Source organism: Rhinolophus hipposideros, assembly GCF_964194185.1.
Source record: "Rhinolophus hipposideros genome assembly, chromosome: 11".
NCBI classification, from domain to species: Eukaryota; Metazoa; Chordata; class Mammalia; order Chiroptera; family Rhinolophidae; genus Rhinolophus; species Rhinolophus hipposideros.
Window position 1 is genome coordinate 31,358,640 of NC_138057.1, and position 24,264 is coordinate 31,382,903.

Consider the following 24,264-nt stretch of genomic DNA (forward strand, 5'->3'; position numbering starts at 1 on the left):
TTTGGTAAAGATTTCTATTTTTTGTAAAAATAAAGAGGCTTGATGCAATTTGACACATTTGTCACACCCAAACATCAAAAAATAAAATAAATTCTAAATAAAAACATAGAAAGGCATTATAAATCATTTTACATTTTTATATAAATCCTAGGAATTATATCTTGTTTATTATATACGCAGAATCTCTAAAGTAAACATTATTATGCTGGTTTTCATATCCAGAGCTATAATTCAGAGTATTAAAAAGGAAATATGGTAAACATAAAGGAGAAATTATATGGACTAAATAAAAATATTACCATTAATTAATGTGACATACTAACCTCGACAGCAAAAGTCAAAAAATATTTATTAAAGTCCTTAGGACTGCATCGAAGTACATAGAGTCCACTCTGATTACCTGCTTTCCTCAGTTTACTGATGGCAAAATCCATTCTAAAGGTAAAAAAGTAATGTGAATGATAACTTAGCAAGATGTCATCTAAAAGATCAAAAGTCAAATCTAAAATTCAGAATTTTTAGAACTCTCCTCTATTTTATAGGTTTATCAAAAATCTTGTAAGGAAAACTATTACAGGTACAAAGCTATTTTGCAATACAGTTAAACCAATTTAAGAGGCAATTATATTGCTTTAAAAACAAATAAAAGGTATTATAGGACATACAAAATCACAAAGAACAAATCATTCAGTTGAATTTTCTGCCTTTTGATTACAAATTTAGTATTTTAAAAACTACACTCACTCTCATAAAACTTCATTTAACTATATAAACAATGTATCATAAAATATTTCTCTCTTCCACTATAGCAATTTCTAATATAAAAAAAACGATGTACACTTTTAATATTTAATATAATACCAAAGTCTAATAGGAGACCCATGGCAAGTGACAGACTACTGATTTTTTAAATATACTATATGATTTATTGAAGCTGCACATCTTGAAAGAAAACTCAAAATGTAATATACCTGAAAGCAGAAATCATCTCTAAAAGTTTCATTTATACTATATTATACTGTCAACTAAATGTCAAACTTATACAAATTAACAGTATTATAGATTGGGACACAGATGGTAAATTATATCCTAAATAATCCTAATTTTTATTTATTTAATCTGATTGTAAACAGACTTTTGTTACAAAAAAGTACTTAAGTTAAGATGTTTTTTTCCTAAACTCTTAAACCTATGTATTATATATCACTCTGTTGTGTAAAACCTTCTTTGTAAATATCTCTCTTACTTTTTTAAAAATTTACTTCTAAAGTCTGTGTTACTCACGAAATCGGGCCATGACAGTTGCTTTGTATATTTTCCAGCACCGTTGGAGGCGCTACTTCTTTACAGAGGTAATGATGTGCATCTGCAGTTAATCTGTAATATCCGTCAATTAACGACACAAAGGACAAAGCTTCTCTTAATGAGCTAAGTTCAATTTCCTAAGCAGAGAAAAGAAAAATAAAGTAAGTATCATTGAAAAAGTCAACTGCATGCTATATTTTGAAAATTCTCTTCACCCCATGTTGTTAGAGTAATTCTCCTAAATTAATTTTCTTCTAAATTGCTCGAATGTCTTTTATTGCCCTAATTGCCCAATTTGAATGGCAAATTCTTGTGTCTGATGTTTAAGACCCTCTCAAATATGGGCTTATCATGCCTTTCCAGTGCACTCTACATCTACAATTTTACTGTATTTTCCAGTATCTTTATTAGAAATATGCTACTCAACTCAATTAGAAATCTCTCTAATCTGATACAAAAGTTGGCATTAATAAGAAATAACAAGCATTTATTTTTACATACCAAATATACATGCTAAGTTAAAGTAATCATGCTATAATCTAAAATGTATGTAGTATAAACTAAAATCATATACAGCTTTGCTATGATTATATCATACATATATATGTGAACGTATCAGTCTAAAATGCAACATCTTATTTAATAAGAAAACACTGAAGGAAATTCTCCTGAAATCAGGAAGATAAGAAAGACAACTATTTAATAGTGTATGGTATTATACTGTACTAACATAATGAAGGCATAGAAAGCAAATATAAATATAGAAATTGGAAACAAGGAGGAGGAAATTGGAAACGATCTCTACTTGGAGACTATATGATTGTATACTTGGGAAACCCAAAATAAAACAACTGTAAAACTACTACCACAGTAAAATAATTTATTCAGATAGCAGGATACAGAAATCAATATCTTTCACATATAAAAAATGGTCAATGAGATTATATAATAAAAAAGACAGTCCCGTGTATAATAGCAACAAAAAAATACAATATCTAGAATTAAACTTAACCAAAAATGTACAAAATCATTTTTAGAAAAACTTCAAAACACTCTTGTGAGATTCAACTTTCTACTTGAATATACAAAGATTTGCCATGTTCTTGGATAGGAAAATTCAACATCATAAAGATGTAAAAATCCTCCCTAAATTCATTTTCTAATTTGTCACAATCCCAATAAAGACACCAACAGGTCCTGAAGGATATATCCAGAAAAACAAGGCAAATATGAGATTCAGCAAATTAGAGATCCAACATAAAGAAATAAGAAGAGAATTCCCACGATGGGTAATAAAATGATGCTCAAAGATTACAGCTGGGCATGGCCTAGAGAACTATTAGTCCAGATTAGATAGTAAAACCCACTGATCAAGGAGGGACTTTTCCAGGAAAGAAACAGAAGTGATATAATATTTGACAGATTTAACTATGTGAAATGCTGTATTGAGAAGTGAGCTACTTTGTAGGAAAGTTTTGTAGTGAGTTTTCGTAGGGAGTGGAAAGACATACAAAGAAAAAAATGTTGACGTCATGATTATCTTCCTGAAAACAAAAAGTTGTACAATAATGAAAATGTGATCACAGCATACTATTTGGCTCAGCAATGAACAATATTTAGTTATAATGAGAACATAGAATATAGACCTATAACAAAAATTATTATAAGGAAAGAAGTGTGTGATGTAGTTGAACCATAAAAAGTATTTAACTAATACAATTAGGCCATAAAAATACATACTGTAAAAGATACCATAAACAATGTTAAAAGACTTGTAGAATTGCAAACCTGTACAACAAAGGATTAATACCCAATATGCATTGAAGGAATAAAAGCCATAAATCAATTAAAAATAAAAAAAACTAGTCAAAGGATATGAAAAGGCAGTTCGCAGAAGAAGAAATACAAACAGCTGATGTATAAACACATGAGAAATTGCTCAATCTCAAGTTTTAATTAAGGAAATGCAATATAACAAGAGGACAGCAATTTCTGTCTATCAGTTTGACAAAAAAATTAAAAGATTGATTACATCCTAGGATATGGCAATGAACATGGGGGTGTAGATGTCTCTTCAAAACAGTGACTCTGTTTCCTTCAGATATATACCAGAAATGTAATTGCTAGATCAAGATGCTAAATTTTATGAAAAGTGTATTTTACCATATTTTTTTAAAGATAAAAAGAAAGAAAAATAACGGCAGAGTAAAGAGAAAAAGGATAATAAAAAAAAAGTGTAATTAACCTACTAACAGACTGGAAAATGTAACAGTAAGCAAAAATTAACTATTCTTCTATCTAGCAATAACTTGTTAGAAAAATAAGAAAAAGTTCTTAATCCTCATAAATAACAGAAAAAGCATACAATAGCATGAATAAAATTCAGCAAGAAACATGATATATCAATATAAATAAAACTATCAAGTTACTGAAGAACATAAAAATCATACTTGGATACAAGGTGAAATATAAGGTATCCTTAAAATAGAAAATGTAATATGGTAAGAAAATGTCAATTCTTCCCAAATTAATTTTTAGAGCAATTCCAACAAAATGTCAAAGTAGTATTTTAAGGAGCTTTAGGAATCCTCAACAAACAAGGTAGTATCACAGTTAAGAGCTTAGGTTATCAAATCATGCATTTGGGTTTACACAGGCCCTGTCACTTAACTTAACACTGTGACGTTGGAAAGTTATTTAATCTCTCTGTAGTACAGGCTTAAAATAAGGCCAAGTCCAAAGAATATACCATAAAGAAGTTCTTTACGTTACTACAGGATATTCACATTAGCATCGCTAAACTCTTTATAGAATACACATGTATATTTGTGGTATTTATAGAGTAAATATTTCTTCAATAAATTCCACATTGGGCTTGATAATTATTAATTATCCTTTCATTGATCCATGAAATACCTATCAAGTTCTTACTAAACTAGGCCCTAGAGCACTGCGCCAGGTGCAGGGAATAAAAACACACAAAAACATATGATCCTTACCTTCTAGAAGCTCATAGTCTAGTAGGGAGTAGGTGCACACTGTTAATAATATCTTTAAGAACAGGAAAGCGTGCTGACTAAAATGAGTTGCAAGTTAGTTATAATTTTGATAATACGCATATAAACCTAAAATGGCCACAGAGGTACATACAGATACTTAAGTTAAATGAACAAATAGCATTAATTAATACGATGTTTAAACCAGGAAGTCAAGAAATATCTGAGTTAAAAAGAAAACAGAGCCAAATAAGAAATTTAACAGCAGAGCACAAGGAATTCATTTCTTTCCTTTCAATTAAAAGAAGTGGGATTTCTGAAGCTATTTAAAGAAAAAGGGTTAAATCTTTTAGAGTCAATCATGCCTTACAGCTTGGGTAGAGCTGACCTGGTTTGGTTTACATTTTGTTACATAAACTCCTGATAGTATTGTTTTGGTTTCTTTCTTTCCTTTAACTAGGCCGTCTGACTGGTATGTACATCTCTATTGGTAAAAAAAGGTTATAGTCAGGAATGAGTACTACAACAGAGAACACAGGCCAGAGTGGCAAGAAAAAGTAACTGGTGCTTTGTTGATCATAAAAATGAGTGAAAAACATATCAATGTACAAGAAACTCTGGGAAGATAGTGTTGGTAGTGATACAAAAAGCTAGATGTAATAAAAAAGCTGACTAAACTGATATTTATGTTTAGAGCTATATTTAAAACTACAATCAAAATTCCTACAAGAAAATAACTTCAGTATTAAGATTCTAAATACTTATTTCTAACAACTGAACAGCAAAACTATGATTTAGTCATAAAGCAAACTTACCAGGTTTTTACCGTCTTGCTTATGAATAGTTACAATTCTGCTTTCATTTGAGCCTTCTTGGTTTGCCTGCTTAATACTGACATCAATAATATCAGGAAAATCACAGTATAACTGTAAATCCTATAATTAAGAGCATTTGAAGTTAAAAACCGGTAGAATCTATGGAGTCATTTTAAAACAAGACTTAGAAAGGAGCTAACCTTCATAACAGACTCTTTTTAGAATAAAAAAGTACCGATAGCAGTAGGTAAGCATTAAGTAGTATTCTCTCCCCCAATGATCTAACCCTAAGATTATACTATATCTTGCTTTGACTTAAAAATGAGAGGATTAAGTGTGCTCTAGTACACTTCAATCCAATCAACATTACTAGGAACCATTGCCAGAAAATTGAAAGTTCTAACTACCAAAGAATGAAGATGGAAAAATTTAAATCTCTAATAACAATCTAAGAACAACATAGACATGAACAAACTTAAAGCTTATAATGCAAACTTAAGACAAACTAAATTATTTAACAGGTATACATCATCATAAAATCAATCAAAATTAATCTTTTCTAGGTAAATTTTATGATTGTGACTCCTGTAACAGTAATAGTAATAGTAAAAGAAAAAAGGAGACAAAACTACCTTAAAAATCACAGAATTCATACCTTTTCTGAAACTGTAAGAACACCAATACTAATTACTTTGTCAGAAAGAATTAAATACAAAATCATTTAAGAACAATCAGAAAAGAACTATGAATATGACCTTGATGGCTTCACACCATTAAAAACTTAACACTTCTATCAATAAGAGAATAAAAATACAAGACCATTTTTCAAATAACTAAAATTACTTTGCTTCTATTGCCATTCTATTTAAATTAACAAAGAATGAGAACATATCATTAAGAATTACCTGTTCTGTCAGTGTCTCACTTTCTTTATGTTTCCCTCTTGACCACTGAATTCCACCGTTTCCAGTTATTATAATGGTTGCAAAAATCTCCTCACCTGAAGAACCTCTTCCCGGTTCTTTTACTTCAAATTGCTCTGTGTAGAAGGCAGACTGAAGAGTTTCCAGATTTATAAGATACTTAAGTTTCAAGTTTCTGGCAGTGGCTTTGCAATGGCTGAATTGCTCAATAAATCTGCGAAATCTGTACCTTATTCGCTTCCTTGTCAAAATATGATAGTCTTGGATCTTTGCACGAACACATTTTGGTAAGAATGTCTTGTAGCTAGGGATAAAGAGCATACACAGAAAAACAAATCAAATTGGAATATAATTCTAAAACAAAATTAAAAGAGAAGTTACTACTTTTCTCTGTGATACGTAAGTGCAACAGCACACAGTGGAGAAAAGTGACAGTCACCGTCCACACAGTATAAAACCTTAAGGTTTCGTTTAATGATATGAATACATACACAAATTCTCTCTGAGTTCACATGTTCAGAATAGCAGATGTTAATTTATTTCCCCTAATGAAATGAAAAGTTAGTCTAATTAATAATGGAGTCTAAAAATTTGTTTTTTTCTGATTATCTTACATACCCTTTTTTTTGGGGGGGGGCACCGTGTTGCAAATATTTCCTACGATCCCATACACAAGGCATTTATCTAAATTCTGGAAATTGTTACATTGTGTTGAATGCTACTGTTATTCCTTATGCAAACATACTTCTTTTGCATACATAATTTTCTTAGGCCAGGTTCAATAACTCCTAATAATGCTTCTGCAATCGAAACAATTGCATTTGGAAATGTTCTGACTCTTTTGTATTTCCATCTCTATGTGAAATATCCTAAAAAAGGTAGGTAATTTATTTCCCTCCTGCTCAAATATCTGACAAATGAAAAACATTTTATTTCTAAAGGTACTTCTCTATTAAATTTCCAAGCCTTCGCATATGCCAAACCTCTTCCCATCACCCATCTCCTATCTGGTTAGCTCTTACTCATTCTACAAGTCTCAGCTCAAGCATCATCAAAGGAAACCTTTCTGGACTTCTATAACTACATTAGATGCTCCCCGTTTTGTGTGACAGTATTCTGTACACCACTCCACAATATCATTTATCATTCTATCTGGTATTTGAGTATTTACAGCCAATGCTGGAGCTGGCTCATGCTGAGAGCTTATTATCACATTTTAAGAATTACTTTGAGCTGATTGTTAAATAGCCCTCATTAAAATTTAAGTTATATAAACCTACAAATAAATACATTATATTAAAAATATAGGTCTTAAGTACTCAAAACATATCACTTCCTAATTATTTTACATTTAACAAGGCTTATTTTATATTTTATTAACTACACTTTTGAGGTTATGTAAGTCTATCATATGTGAATGGTGGAAAGGGTTTGCTACTGCTCATCTCTTCCCCATTCTGCATTCAGTGACGTCAGGTTGATACCTCAAAACTGGCCATGAAGAGAGTATTTATTCCATGGGTATCAACAAAGATTACAAACAAATCAGACCTTCCCCACTCCCGTCCCCCAAACTAAAGGAACTCTCTGTTTTGCACTCAAGTAGCCAGAGCTGCTGGGGAGTCATCTCACAAGGTAGATATGCATTATAAATTTATAATCACCAATTTCAAATAGGCTTTCCTCTCTACCATCACTTTTATAACATTTCTCTGTTCATCTAATGTTCCCAAGTCCCAGAATTATGTCAAACCTCCAATTTCCTCAAACCTCCTACCCTTCTTCAGCCTCAAACCTAAGTTACATTCCTCCTCACTTTTCAGCAAATGACTTCATCTCTTTCTCTAAAAAAAGCTTCTTTAAGCAGAGCTCCTTTAATATCCTGCTAGCAAACCTATATACATCTGCACTCATTCTCTCCTCTTTCCCTCCTGCTGTAATAAACGAGGTATAAACCTGCCAGTTAAAGCTAGTTCTTTGACATGTGCTAACACACATCTGCCCTCTGAAGACTTACTCTACTTATTATGTCTCTTCTATCCATATGTTTTAAAAATACTAATGGTCTTCTCATCTTAAATGTAAAATCTCTTTACATCTCCCTCTAGCTACAGCCTATCAGGCCTCTTCTTGAAAGAGCTTATACAGCCGTTTTCATTTCGTTGCCTTTCATTTACTCTTCAGCTCACTCCAGTCTGGCTTACGCTCCATCATTCCACAGAAACTACTCCTGCTAAAATCAGGAAAATCGTCCATGTTGCTAAAACCGAATTCCCGTGTTTATTTTTCTTGTAATTTTTCAGAAGCATCCAACACTGTTGATCGTTTTCTCCTTGAAACTCTCTCTCCTTAGCTTTCCTGATTTTATTCCCATCTCTTTGGCTGCTCCTTCTCAATCTTCTTTACAGGTTCATTCCTCTTTACTTGGTGACTAAATGTTGAACATCCTCAAGATTTAACTATGGGCTCTCTTCTTATCCACACGTATTCTCTTTCTGTCTAGACACTCTATATGCAAACAACTCTGATATCGCTCTCTCTAGCCCAGACCTCTGAGCTCCAGACCCTTATCTTCCAGTCCAGTCAATCTACCCATTTCATTTGGATGTCCCGAAAGCTCTCCAGTGAGTCAAACCAAACTCATGAATCCCCTTGACATCCTACTGAGATCCTCTTACAACATTCCCTGAGTAACCAGCATCACTTCTACAAGCTCCAGAAACCCAGGAATCACCCTTTACACCACCTTCTCCCTCAACTCCCTTTTTCAATCCATCACCATGTCCCCTTGATTTTACGTTAAATAGTTCTCTCACTTGCCCATTTTTCTCATTACTAACCTATTCAACTGCATCTCCTGGAGGCACCACTGCACTGGCCTTACTCTCTCTGATCAACCCGCATTTCCATTTACTCTTACCACCCTCTGATTTGTTATCTACACTGGAGTCATGGGGATCTATGAAAAACACAAATCTAATCACTTCACTTTGCTTAATACCCTTGCATGGTTTCATAGTGTTCTTAGCCTTGTCTACTTGACTAAGGTTCCACATGGTCTAGCTCTTGCCTCATCTATTGACTCTGAGCTCTAGTCATACTGACTCTCTTCAGTCTTCCTATGCTCCCTTCTGCTACAAGGCCTTTGCCATCAATCTCTACTCTCCATCATTCACCTCTCTCCACCCATTAAATTCTACTTATTTTTGATCCCTTTTACAAAATATATGGTGATGGAAGGAAAACTGACTCTAGGTGGTGAACACACAATGTGATATGTAGATGATGTATCACAGAATTGTATACCTGAAACCTATGTAACTTTACTAACAGTTGTCACCCCAATGAACTTTAATTAAAAAAATAAATAATTAAATAATTTTTCGGATCTCAAAAGTCACACTCTGTTCCTTTTCATAACAATTATATATGTGTAACTAAACAACAAAATTTAATAAAAGTCTGGATAGCATATAGGAGAGCCTCATAAGCTTAGGAAAAACACTGAAGACTCAAAAATACAAACAGAATGCAAATGATTCCTCCTTGATCTACTTCTGTCAAAAACATTAGTTACCAAGAGCATTACTAAACTTGGAATGCAATTTACATAAACAACAATGGCTATTTGATTTATTAACAAGGCTTTGAAAAACTTATTTGACGATAAAAAGAAGAGTTTAAGATAACACCATACAACAGGGCTTTCCATTTTGATTCCTAGAATAAAGGACCAGACATCCATCCTTTGGGAATACCACAGGGGTGTGTGGTCTTTGAATGTGGTGAATACACTTCACTGTCATGTTGTCAGAACGAGATCTGTTAGAAACACTACAATTTTTCAAAAGACACAAGTTGTTAACTCTTAAAGCATAAAAACATTTGTCCTAACACTTTTCGTATACTGTTTAAAGAATGCTAAAATTAAGGTTCTAAAAGGCTCTGAAATTGAGCCTTTCCTTAGAAACTATACTACATTTTGTACTGGAAAGTGAAATCTTCAACTTATTATTACAATTGGAGTGGGTCAGTGGGAGATCTAGTATTTGCTTAGTTGTTTAGAAAGGGAGTCTAGTGATAAGAGGTTATGGAGCTCAGCTGCCATTGTCCTTAGCCCCGGCCTAGTGTTTGCAAAGTCAGCAGTCTCCTTTCAACTTTCCATTCTCCAGTTGTCCTCTTCCCACCCCTTAGCAAATTTAGGATTTTAAGGACCAGATGAAGAATGAAAACAGAAAACTCCTACTCATTTCCTTCACTTTTTGAACTCCAACACTTAAGTTACAATAGCCAATTAGGAGAATGGAATACAAAGGAGTGAGTACCTAATAAATACACATGGACAAACACATATATGCAGGCGCGTATACAAACATGGAGGCACGTACTCACAGACATTGACACACTGAGACACAACACACACAGACATAAAGAGATGCAACTCACTTTTTTTTTTTTTTTTTATTACTCTGGGAAGGAATACGTATTTAGTTATACTAATCAGAGATCCACACCCTACTGGGTAGTTCTGGGAACAAAGCAGTTTATTTAATTCTGCCAAAAACTAATCATTGTGTTTTCATAATCTGTTTTCCTATCAGTCCTGAGTATTGTAACACTGAGTAGAGCTTGACTATTTCTCAGAAATGAGCACTAAATGAGAATTCAGGAAACAGTGAGTTAAATTATATTAAGAAGGCAAGCAAGCAGGCATGTTTTTGTTCAGGATAGGCATAAATTATTCATCTAATTCCAAAATATCATGGTATAAGAGACAAAAGAAAAATAGATAAATTAGACTACTTCAAAATTTAAACTCTTGTTCTGCAAATGATACTTTCAAGAAAGTGAAAAAACAACCCACAGAATAGGAAAAATATTTGCAAATCATATAAATGATAACTTGTATCCAGAATATGTAAGAGCCCTTATAACTCAACAATAAAAAAATATTGAATTGTACACTTTAAATGGGTGAACTGTATGGTATGTGAATTATATCTCAATAAAGCTGTTTTAAAATATCATGGAACCTTATAATGAATATTAGTATGTGTAAAATTTTAAAAGTAAAATAAAAAAAATAATGCATCATTTTGCAAATGCACTTATATTCTGTTTGAGAGAACCAGAGAAACGCCAATTACTCAACATTCACTGGGGTTAGGACACTAGACTAAATAATGTAGGGAGAAGAATAGAGGACATGATTCCTGACCTCAAAGAAACCGCAAGCTACACAAAAAAACTGTGCCAAGACTTTGGACAATATCATGATTCCAAAACAGAAGTGTTCCGCCATAGCATAAGCTAGAGACGGCTTCATATTTATAAAGTGAATCTTCAGTAGTTCAAAGCTTCTCAGTTCTTCAACTGTGTTCCCTTCAATTCCTTCAGCTTCTATTAATGATATGTAAGATACTCCTCCCTTGACCCTGTTCTCCTATGGTCTGGCATAGAGCAGGTATTCAATAGCTAATAAATGAGTGAATTAATGAATAAATAAATGAGCTACTATCCTAAGGAGTATCTGTCTGCCTTTTAATAGAGATCAAAACTTTAGTGGAAACAGAAATGTTTTTGTTTTAACTTTGGGCTTTCGAATCTTCTAGATTCCTTAGTGAGTTCCTGAAATCAAAGCCCCCACACCTTTAGGTTAAGGTTTAACAGACATCTGAAAACAAAACAAGAATACCTAAAACCAAAGAGGGAAACAGAAATTGATACCCTGCAAATCGCGTATGAACTATTTTGAAGGTACTCAGGAAAGGAATGATTGAAGTCAATTATTGAGAGGAGTTCAAGTAATAAAAAGAGTCTTAACTAGATTCGTGACATCTTCAAGCTTTTCATTTGGTAAGCATGTAATATGTAAAACACATATTTAGACTTTGAACTTAAAAAAGTATTCTTATATATATACATATTCATATATACCTTTAAAAAGAATAGAAGTTTTACAGCCATTTAAAGCTGGGCTACAGCTTTAAAAATGTTTCAAAAATTATGTTTGGCATGATTGTCAAAAAATTCAACTGCAGAAGAATAATTTGGAGAATGTGGAGTATGGATCTGTACAAGAATCTGCGGAACCAGTCGTAAGATGAATAAGGTCTGTGGATCTAATATACAATATGTTGACTATAACTTATAACACTGTAATGTACAACTGAAATTTGCTAAAGAGACTAAAACTTAAATGTTCTCACCAAAAAAAGAAAAAAAGACAACAAAAGAAGATAAATATATGAGGTGATGGATGTGTTAATAAACTAAACTACAAAGGGGAAATCCTTTATACATATATCAAATAACCATGATGTACACTTAAAATATTCTGCAATTTTATATGTCAATTTTACCTCAATAGAGCTAAAATTAAAAACAAATCTGGAGCACTTGTAAAAACTCATATTTGTGGACTTTACCTCAGATTTACTGAATCGAAATTTTCGGGTTAGGGCCACAAAATCTTTCATTTTGGCAGGTGATACTAATTCAAGAAAATATGGACACTCTTAGAGATATTCAGAATTATTTATACAGACAGTTTGAGAATCTGCTGGCAGAAATTATGCCTCCAGGTACTCTTTTCTGTCCTCTGACATTACCTAGCATTCTCAGAATAAATGAATCAAATAATGAATATGTATTGAACACCTATGGTATTGTCCTATGGTACACCAACTTTTCGATAATTTCTTTCAGTTGTAAGATAATAAATACTACTCAGGATGTAATGTACAATATCATAATGATAGTTTATACTGCTGTATGATATATATGAAAGTTGTTAAGACAGTAGATCCTAAGAGTCCTTATCACAAAGAAAAAAATATGTTTTTCTTTCTCTTTTTTCCTACTATCTATGTGATAATTGATGTTAACAAAACTTATTGGGGTAATCATTTCATGATATATGTAAGTCAAATCATTATGCTGTACACCTTAAACTTATACAGTGGTGTATGTCAATTATATCATCAAAACTGTCCATCAGAAATTACTTCATCTTCAGTGAATACATGAAATATCAAATTTTCCACGAACCCTTCCCTGATTACCCCAACTGGATATAATCCTGAAGTACCTGTTTGAGGCCCTCAGTATACAGTATCTGACATTATAATTTTCTGTTTACATATTTAACTTCTTTGTTTGGTTTAAACATGGAAGAAAAGAAAAAATAATTTCTTTTATTTCACAAAGTATGTGCTGTGCACAAGGAAGAAAAGTTACCAATATGAATTTCAATTATTATAAAATCAAAAAGTATAGGCAAACATAGAAAATACAAATACATTACATAAAAGCTCCAGCAGTTCCCATTTATGTATACGGATTTGCATAGGAAAATTACCTGATGGAGCTGTAGATGTCCAGTGGGGTTTGATCCTTCTCTTTGGCTATTCTCATCATATCTAACACTGCCATCCCAAGACATTCTTCCTGTGTTTCATGAGTCACAGGTACTTTTATCCATCCATGCAAAAAATCATGACGCCACTAAAGGAAAAAAATATTTAGAAGGAAACGGCTCATAAGTTTCACTATCACATTTTAATCTACTACAGTATTTTAACCTATAATGTGATTTCCAGAACATATGTACCTAAAAAATACATGAAGTCCTTTGATTTTCAATCATTTTGCCATAAAATGTTAGTGAAAGTTCTTTTGCAAATGGAAACTGATTGAAATTGGGTTCCCAACTGGAGAGTACATATGATATCAACCTATTTCACCACTTATATCTTCAAATTGTATCTTCTACATCAAAACTACCTAAATTAAAAGATATTAATTAAATATGTACTGAGTTCCAAATACATTCAAAGCCTTATACTAAGGACTGTATTGGATACAGAGAGATATAAGATGTGGTCTCAGCCCTCAAGGAGACTGAAATCTAGTAGAGAAGTGAAACAACATAAACAGAAAATTATAATGCCAGATATTGTATAGTGAGGGCCAGACAACAGATACTTCAGGATTACATCCAGTTGGGGTAATCAGGGAAGGGTTCGTGGAAAATTTGATATTTCATGTATTCTTTGAAGATGGAGTACTCTTTAACGAACACAAAACAAGATGAGGAAATAAAAGGAATAACAAGAACAAAGCACAAGGCATGTTCAGAGATTCAAACTAGTTTCGTTGGGGCAGACAATTTATGAAAAAATAGTGTGGATTAAAATTTGTAAAAGTAAGTTGGGGTCAGACTGCAGGAATCCTTGAATGACTTGATCCTAGAAGCAATAGAGAACCATTTTCTTAAGGCATCATTTTCTTAAAGCATCTTTTCTTAAAGCAACATTGGTAGAAGCAGCAATGATAGAAGTGCTTTAAGAATATCAAGTGTATTCAGGGATACTCTTTAAGAGACTGCTGTAATTATTCAGATATGAGATAATAAGGACCTGATGTAAGAAACAGAAGACATTAAAAGAGTCTAAAACACTGATAACTTTGTAATTATACATAAAGAATGAAGGAAAGGAAAAAACAGAAGTTATAGATTTTGATCTGGATGATTTAGGGATATGGATAAAATCAGATCAAACATGTAATGGGAGAAAGGAAAGGGTAGGACATAAACAGCACCAATATTCTTAATAAGACAAATTAATAATAATAATAAATGGTAAGCAGCAATTTTCTTTATAAGAAAGGTAAGAGCTATAATAGCTGGAATACCATTATTTAACCAAGGTTTTAAACTGGTTAAGAAAAATATAGGGCCTTCTGGTATATTATTTGTATGTATTTCCCTTCTTTTGATGTGATAACTTATGAAATTAAAGTTCACATAAATTCTTTAAAGTAATTTTATTAAAAGAAATATGCATGTAAATTTGTTAACTTTCTATTAACCAATTATAAAACATTTTAGTATAAGAAAATAAACTATATTACTTAAAAGGCACAAACAATGAAATAACCATTATTAACAAAACAAAGGCCTAAATGTTGGTAATGAAAAATTAATTCCAGGAAGGAGCTGGATTTCTTTTTGCTCAATTTCAAACAGTTACTTCACCATTTTTTTGAAAATGGGGAAGTACGTTATTGTGATTAAGAGGAGGTCCTGAAAACTGATAGCCAGGTAGATTGTTTTTAATAGTTTGCTCTTGGTTCCATATACTATATTGGACTAGTGGAAAATAAATTTTGTTCATGAAGATATTCTGTGGAACTCATGCCCAGAAGAAAACAAAAATATGAAAATCAGGGAAAGCAACACTAAGAACATAATATATATCCATTAGAGAAAAGTTACAAATGTAATACAGCCCCAAATACCAAAGCATATTACAGTAGTACCTCGGTTTTCGAACGTCTCCATTGACGAACATTTTGGTTTACAAACACCATAAATTTTATGGATCTATGGTATCATTAGATAGTAAAATCCATGCTAAATTTGTAGTGTTATGGGTTGATTTTAAAGGTCTGGAACAGATTAATCCATTTTGCAATACTTTCTATGGGGAAACCGTGCCTCAGTTTTCGGACATTTCAGAACTCGAACGGTCTTCCGGAACGGATTACGTTCAAAAACCCAGGTACCACTGTATTTTAAATTAGCTTTCCTTAACCATCACAGAATGTACCAATAAATTTTTGTGTAATTAAAATTGTAGAAAAAGTTTTTCATCTGGGTAGATGACAATATTTGAACCAAGAATTTGTATCTGCATTCAGCCAGAAAAATAAGAAAACAGCTATAATCACAAAATAAGAAATTAGCCAAAGAAAGAACATAGAGTAAATATCCATTTTTTTGGCTGAATATATATGAATTAATTAAATGATGTTACATGGCAGCAGTTTATTCATTTCCCGAGTGGCTATATTTGGTGATATAAAAACAATCCTCAGAAAAAATGAATTTAAAAAGGGCAGCTTACTTTTTGCTTTTTATTTCCTTACCTGTTCCAAATCTACCTTTCTACAGTACTGTCTTAAAAACTCTAAAGACAGTTTAGTGACTGAACTATTTTTTTAGTTATTTTCAAACGTCAACATATTCTTACTCTTCAGAATGTTATTTGTCAAATTTGTTTTATTTTGTCATTGGTCAAATTTGTTTTATTTAGCCTCTAATATGCATACAGTCTAACCTAGTATCAGTACACTTGGAGAATAAGTTTATTACAACCTTTTGTTTTTATTTTCTGGGCACAGATTTATAGAAGTAGAAACATTAAGAAATACAAAAATGCACGTGGTACTGTCCAGTCACCATTTAGGATTCCATTACAAAATTATTTTTCTGGGCCGGCCCAGTGGCTCAGGTGGTTGTAGCACCACGAGGTCACCGGTTCAATTTCCACATGGGCCAGTGAGCTGTGCCCTCTACCACTAAGATTGTGAACAACAGCTCTTCCTGTAGCTGGGCTGCCATGAGTAGCCAGAGTATGAGGTGAGCACAAAGCTCATAATACCAGCCTGAGCCAGGGAGCTGTGTCCTACACAACTAGACTGAGAAACAATGGCTTGAACCGGAGTGGGCAGGGTAGAGGTGAAAGGGGGAAAAAATTTATTTTTCTGTCCTAAATATGAAAATCCCTCCTGGAAAGACAAAATTGGAAATCACCCATAATTTTTCTAGACCAAAAATATATCATAATATTAATATTAGGGTAAAGTAACTGAATGATTAGTTTAGGAAAACTTGCCTTATTAATGGGACTTTAATTAGCACGCCACCAAAATAGATCAGCTCTGCAGCACAGATGAAATGATACAATCATAAAAGCAGCAGAAAGTCATCACCTCATAATGTACTATTCTCAAAAGCCTGTCTCTCTCTTTTTAATGGTTATTGAAACAAAAGAAGCTGAATAAAATTTGGTTGGTGGATGAATAATTTTTGACAAAGAGTACTAAGATCATTCAGTGTAGAGAAAGGACAGTCTTTTCAACAAATGGTGGTGAGAAAACTTGGTATCAACATGCAAAAGAATGAAGGTGGACCCCTTACCTTACACCATATACAAAAATTTACTCAAAATGGACCACAGACCCAAATGTAACAGCTAAAACAATAAAACATAAAACATTGATAAGAAAATACAGGGGGAAAGCTTCATGATGTTGGATCTGGCAATAATTTCTTGACTAATACACTAAAAGCCCAGGTCACAAAAGAAAAAATAGATAAATTGGACTACATAAAAATGAAAACCTTTTGCACACCACAGGATGCAATCAACACAGTGAAAAGTAAACCTATGGAATGGGAGAAAAATACCTGCAAATCATAGTCTGATAAGGGGTTAATATATAAAGAATACTTATAACTCATCAATATCACTCATCAATAAAAAAAAAACCAATTTGATTAAAAAATGGGCAAAGGACTTGAATAGAAATTTCCCCAAGAAGATATACAAATGGCCAACAAGCTTACAAAAAAATACTCATCACTAATCATTAGGGCAATGAAATCAAAACTATGAGATAACGCTTCACATCTGTCAGAATCATTATTATAAAAAAAAAAAGAAAGTGCTGGCAAGGATGTGGAGAAACTGGAATGCTTGTGCACTGCTAGCAAGAATATAAAATGGTGCAGGTGCTATGAAAAACAGCATAGCAGTTCCTCAAAAAAGATAAAAATAAAAATAGAATTACCATACGATTCAATGAATTCCACTTCTAGATATATATCCAAAGAATGAAAGCAGGGTCTCAAAAAGGTATTTGTACATGTATGTTCACTGCAACATGATTTATAAGAGCCGAAAGAAAGGTGGAAGCAACCCAAGTATCCATCAACAGATAAATGGATGTGGTACTACGTAGAAGGGAATAATTAGCCTTAAAAAGGAAGGAAATTCTGATATACACTATGACATAAATGAACCTTAAATTCATTATGCTAAGAGAAATAAGGCAGTCACAAAAGAGCAAATACTGCTTATATGAGGTACTTGGAAATAGGGAAATTCATAGAGACAGAAAGCAGACAGACAGGTTGCTGGCAGGGGCCAGAAGGAGAGGGGAATGAGGAGTTATTGATTAAGGTGTGAAGTTTCAGTTTAGGAAAACGAAAAATGTTCTGACAATGAATGGTGGGGATGGTGGCAAAATAATGTGAATGTACTTAATTAATGCCACTGAGCTATTCAGTTAAAAATAGTTAAAATGGTAAACTTTAGTAAGTATATCTTATGACAATAAAAAAAAGTAGGCTGCTTCATACCACAAAAGATAAATATTTTTTAATTTGTTATTCACAAACTGAATTAGCCCTACTAAACATCTTAGAAACGTGAGCCATAAGGACTGTGGGATTATTTCCTATGGTATTAACAAATCTGATTTAGAACTCCTTAATCTGACACTTTGGGGATACCAAGAACATATCTTTACCCAAAAGCATTAATATCTTTTTTTTAGTTTCTACTCCTCAGTCTTCTTGCACATAAAAACAAAAGTTATTTAATGATAAAACACTTCAATTACTGCTTAAATATAGGTAATACTTTAAAAAATTACAAAATGCTCAAAAACACTACAAAAATTTAACATAACACTATTAATAAACAAATAACTGGAACAAAGCTCTCAGACTAAGTATCAACATCCAACCACCTGCCTATGAGCAGCTGCACAAACTATCATAGCTAACTTTTTATGCAGTTACCTAGTTTCTTTATATTTCACTCCTCACGTTTAAGTCTAAAATTGTTCAAGAACTTTTTAAAATTCTGTAAAGAAATTTTACTGTCTTATATTCCAGACACTTATGTCTACATGAATCATGCTGTAAAACTCAAGTCTAAATTTTGAAATCCTTAAAATAATCTAAAACACTAAAATAAAATAAAAATTCAAAAGAGCCAATTCAAGGAATCTTTATAAAAGAGATTCTGTTATCCATAAACCTGGGGTTAAAAATTAGTGATAAAAGACTCCTATCTGCACCTGCTATGTAAGACAGAACATTAATTTTCCTACATATAAAGATTTTCCTGATTAAGAGGTACACTACACAGCAAGATATTTATCATTTAATACATGTATTAGTAACATAATCATACCTGAGCAAAAAGGTAAGACATGACAAAGTCATCAAGAAGAGGAGCTTCAGCACCTCGAGATATTCCATGCCGATAGGTTCTGTTGCTGCCATTACAGTACCAGTAAGGAAAGTAAAACCTGTAAGACAGTGAAAACATTCTGTCAGCCTCCAACCAATTCAAATAGAAATACCATGTATATATAACCACTTCCAGTATACTAAATGGTATTATCCCATAATCAGAAAACACAGCTAATAACGTTAAATACAAGTTGGGAACAAAAGGAAATCTGGATAAGACCATAATAAAAATACAGGTAGAAAATACAAGAAACATACGTGTAAAATCAACATACTGCCTTCTTTCATGCACAGAATGTAGACGTAATAATAGAAAACAGAAATGTAGAAACATGTTTATTAGTGATGCCCGTAGATTTGTTACTTTCTATGCTAACAATCATATCATCTCCAAATAATGACTTTTTACTTGTTTTCAATTAGTAAACATTTTTTTTCTTGTTACTGCACTGCTTAGGAACTCCACTTAAATCCTAAAAAGCAGCAGTGATCATGGCCATTTTTGTTTCTCCATTATTTCTAATTTTAAAGACACTGTTTCTAACATTTTATTATTTTAGAATATTATTAGCTGCATGTTATTTTATAGATACCCTTTATCATGGTAAGGATGTCTCTCCGGAATCTTAGTTAATTAGGCTTCCTTTTCTTTTCTTTTTAAAATTATGAATGAGTCCATGTTCTTTTTTTACCATACAACACTGACTGAGTCAAATGCATCTACTTCATGAGCCACAGATCAAACTTATCTCTTTGTTTCATCCTTTTGAGTAGAAAAGTACCTTTGGATTTCTCTAAATTGCAATTACATGTTACCATAAATTATTAAATAAATTCACTTATCATTTGAGGCTGTAATAAACACTGACAAAGTCTTATCTTTCCTTCACTTCAACTTTTAAAAAAGTAATTTAAAAAAAGAGATGAGCAAAAAACATCAAATTGCCTGGTAAACTAGCAATACTCCAAACATTTAGGATTTTGTGGGTAAAACCATGTTCAGCCTTTTAAAAATTTAATTATAATCGTAAGAGGTAAAGTAGCATCTCACCAGAACAGTTTATTCTCAGAGCATTCTAGGTAAAGGTCACATATGTACACTTCTCATAGTGGAGAAACAGAGTCTTAAATAAGAAGATTCAACGCTAACTGGTTTGGGTCTCTGATAGTAAGTAGCTTGCCATTAAAAAATACATTCAACAATTTCTCCCACTTTGTCCTTTTACCATTAAATGCGCCACTTTACTGGAGCAAGTACCTTATTCTATAGAGTACATCGTGCCTGGTTGATTCATCTACATGGAAGACATGGTTGGGCGGATACCAGATCCTTTCTGTTTCACTCATTAAAGCAAACATACTATGATACACAGGTGTGATTCCTGGGAAAGAAATAGAAAAGAAATGATTACGGATAGTTAAAAGCACACTCACATAACATCTATAATGTGAAGTGGGTCTAAAGTAACAACTCAAAATCGGCACAAAACGCAGCAGCAGTCGAATTTTGGTTCAACACAACTTACAACTGAATTCTTAATTAAATATCTTTTCCCCCTATATTTTACATATTTAAAATATGATTGCTGGGATTCTTCCAAGCAGATTTAAAATATATATTATCCAACATTTTAGTTGTCTCTACAGAAAGACTGATCCAAATTTGTGTGCTTTAACTGATAATGAGAGCATCAAATAACAAAAATATTTTGAAGTCATTGGATACTTTTAAGAGAACACTGAAACAGCTTTATTTTAAATGTTAAGTTTTATATAATATACTAAGAATTATATTCTGTACACTATTTAAACTTACAATGAAAATTTTTAATTGTCAACTTAAATTGCAAGGGCATGTGATCTTTTTCAAAGATATTTTTGGAGTTATTATATATTAACAAAAGGTTGAAGGCCATTGAACTTTATAAAAGCATATAAAACATCTAAGCCACACAATGTCTTTTATTTCCAAGTACACATAGAACATTCACACATACACACATATACACACCAATCATATGGAAATTAAAAACAAGTCTCCTAAAAAAAAAAGTCTCCAAAAATGCCAGAGAATAATCAATCATACATGTCGTGTTCTCTAATCACACTTAAATCAGAAATGAATACTTAATTTTTTTTTAATGCTATATATTGTAAAACATAAGCCTCAAAGAAAATAAAAGTATTTTTATTTTAGCAATACTTTTATTCTTTTCCATTGTAGGCAAAAATGACAATAACTTGACACATTGACAACAAAAATTTTTAATTTTTATTTAAATTATTAAAACAACTGTGTACTCATAGATATGTAATGATTTCAATAAGTTACATATAAAAACATTCAGTAATTTTTAAACTGTATCCTTGCCTTCATTCTTGTATTTACAAATACTTGCAAATATCTCACAAGACATAGGAGAAATTATAACAGAAGTTAAAAAGCATTTATAATGAATAATGATCAATACCATGTATTAAAAATTATGAAATATAGCTAACATGATGCTCAAGAGGGAAAACTATAGCTTTAAAATGCTTATATGAGAAAATAACAGATTGATCTAAGTTATCTAACTCAATGTTAGCGAACAACAGAGTAATCCCAAAGACAGCTGAAAGACATGATAGAATAGAAATTAATAACAGAGAATAAAAATTTAATAGAGAATCAATAAAATAAAAGCTGATTATCTGCAATGACTAATAAAATAAACAAGTCTTTGTTAAGTCTGATCAAGAAAAAAAGTAAAGATAAACACAGAATTGTTTAAAGTATAAGTTATGAAGACAAAAATAGAGTGCTAGAATAAATTATGCCAATAAATTTGAAAATTAGACAAATGAACAATTTAAATAATATATAGCTTTAAAAATGGATTCAATTAAAAAAAAAACCCTCAAAAGAACTATAACCATTAAGAAACAATCTATCTACTTAAAACAAAAACAAAAACACGGAATAGAAGAAATTAAGAAGAGAAAGAAAGAATAATGGGAAAGAAAGAAAAAAAGAAAAAAACCACCACCAGGCCCAGATGAAATTTATATGTGAGTTCAACCAAACATGGAAGATAGTTCCAATCTTAATTACAGAGAACAAAAAGAGAGAGAACAAAGAAATATTGACACATTCTGAGTTTAGTTTAACAATGATACCAAAACTAGACAAAGACATCATAAAAGGATAATTTCACTTACCAAAATAGACACGAAAAATCCTAAAATAAATATTAGCAAACCAAATCTAGCAATATATCTTTTAAAAATTAAAGTTCATTCATCCTAAGATTGCAGAGATGGCTAAGTTAGAAAAATCTATTAAAATAATTCATCACAATAAAATATTAGTGAAAAATCTGCAATAAAATAGCAAAATGATGGATTTAAAAAGTTGGGTGGTGAGTACACTGATATGTATTACATTTTTCTACATAAAGTGTTGCTTGAAATATTTTATAATAAAAAATCAAAATTTAAAAGGCAAAATAAAAAAGTAAAAATTGGCCAAAAAATGGAAAAGTCATTCATAGAGCAAATCCACACAACTAATAAACATGCGAAAGGATGGTAATACCTAGTACTGAAGGAAATGCAAAATAAAATTATGTGATATCACTTTATACCCATTCAGCTAGTAAAAACAAGAGGGATGATAACATCTAATGCTGATTTAATTGTAGTGAAAAGGGTACTGTGTTACAAAGCTTCTAAAAATGTAAACTGCTACAGATTCTGAGAGAGCAATATTGATACAATTTTGAGAAATCAATGTCAATATAAATTTAAAATAACATTTAAACCCAGCAATTTCTCCCAAGAACTCCTAAAAGTGCAGCAGATTCATAAGAAAATATGAATTTAAGTGCAGAAGATAAAAAATTGTGGTAGCATAATCCATGTTGTTATTATGAAATTAAAAAAAGAATGAGTCAGTGCAAAAGTAGTTGGCTTGAATAAATTTTTTACAATGTATGTATTCATGAGAAAAGCAAGAAACACACATTTTACAAAACAAGAACCTTGAAATCCTAATGACTGTGTGGGGGGGCGGGGAGAGCAGGATAATGTGTCCATATTTGATTATATCATCATGGAGCAAACTATGGAAGAATTCATAAGAGATTATTGCTCTAGTTAACAGGATGGGACTAAGGACAAAGGAAGGTAAGAGTACAGTGGAGAAGAAATTTCTTCTTTTGAAGAATTTATTACATAAAAACAATAAGCCCTCAGGTCAAAAAGAAAGGAAAAAAAGGAAACTAATCAATACCAAAATAAGGGTTCACCATATAAATCATCTTTAAACTACGGAGAATGATGACTTGTCATTCTCTAAACTTTAAAATAACCGTAAGTTGACATGAAATAACGATACTGAAATAATTTGAGAAAGTTATTTTATCTGAATATCATTCTGATGCAGGTGAATTCTGCATTGAAAAATATCTTAAACTTAAAATTTTAAATAACATCATCTAATCAAATAATTAGCATCATAATCCCATGTCTCTGTGCCTTGCATATACTACTTCTTTTTTCTAGAAGTTAATATCTCTCCTTTATCCATAAAGCCAGTGTTCTAGGTACAAAAGAGACACACTGGGAGGTAAAACTGCCCAGGAAGGGGCCATAAAAGACCTGACTATAAGATTATCCTGGAAAGAGAAAATACTGAGAAGAGAACCTTAACAAAAAACTACCATTTAACTTAAATGTAATCATACAAATAAAATTAGGTATGGAACTTTTGTTCTTATGTTGATAGGGATATTTTGTAGAATAAGACAATGTCATGACTTTCAAATAATAGCATGATTACAGGAAAAGTGAATTCATATTGATGAATCATCAGGATTTTTTTTAAATGATGAATAATGATTTGTTAACATAAGAGAGACTCCCTGCCTTAATTATAGGTATCAAAATAGGAAAATGAATGTATCCATATAAATTGACACAAAGGGGTTAGAAAAAGGGGGTGCACACCAAAAGAAAATCATTAGATCAGCCCTGCAATAACAAAAGACTGTGCTTATAGTCATGTTTAGTCACACTGATCTCTTATTTCAAAATGGCAATTATATATTAATACTTATTTCATTTTTCTC

General features: G+C 31.9%; 1 protein-coding gene across 2 annotated transcripts in view; it reads right to left on the reverse strand.

Annotated features, from left to right (window-relative positions):
* The window catches only part of JAK2 (Janus kinase 2), a 97,160-nt gene that overhangs the window by 29,109 nt on the left and 43,787 nt on the right, over positions 1-24,264 (reverse strand). For both annotated transcript variants that reach the window (XM_081067163.1, XM_081067164.1), the window contains exons 4-10: positions 20,412-20,535; positions 19,092-19,209; positions 13,400-13,545; positions 6,022-6,343; positions 5,117-5,236; positions 1,285-1,442; positions 324-435 (exon numbers count right to left, since the gene is read on the reverse strand). In XM_081067163.1, the coding sequence (XP_080923289.1) occupies positions 324-435; positions 1,285-1,442; positions 5,117-5,236; positions 6,022-6,343; positions 13,400-13,545; positions 19,092-19,209; positions 20,412-20,535 (1,100 nt within the window). The remainder of the gene's footprint in view (positions 1-323; positions 436-1,284; positions 1,443-5,116; positions 5,237-6,021; positions 6,344-13,399; positions 13,546-19,091; positions 19,210-20,411; positions 20,536-24,264) is intronic.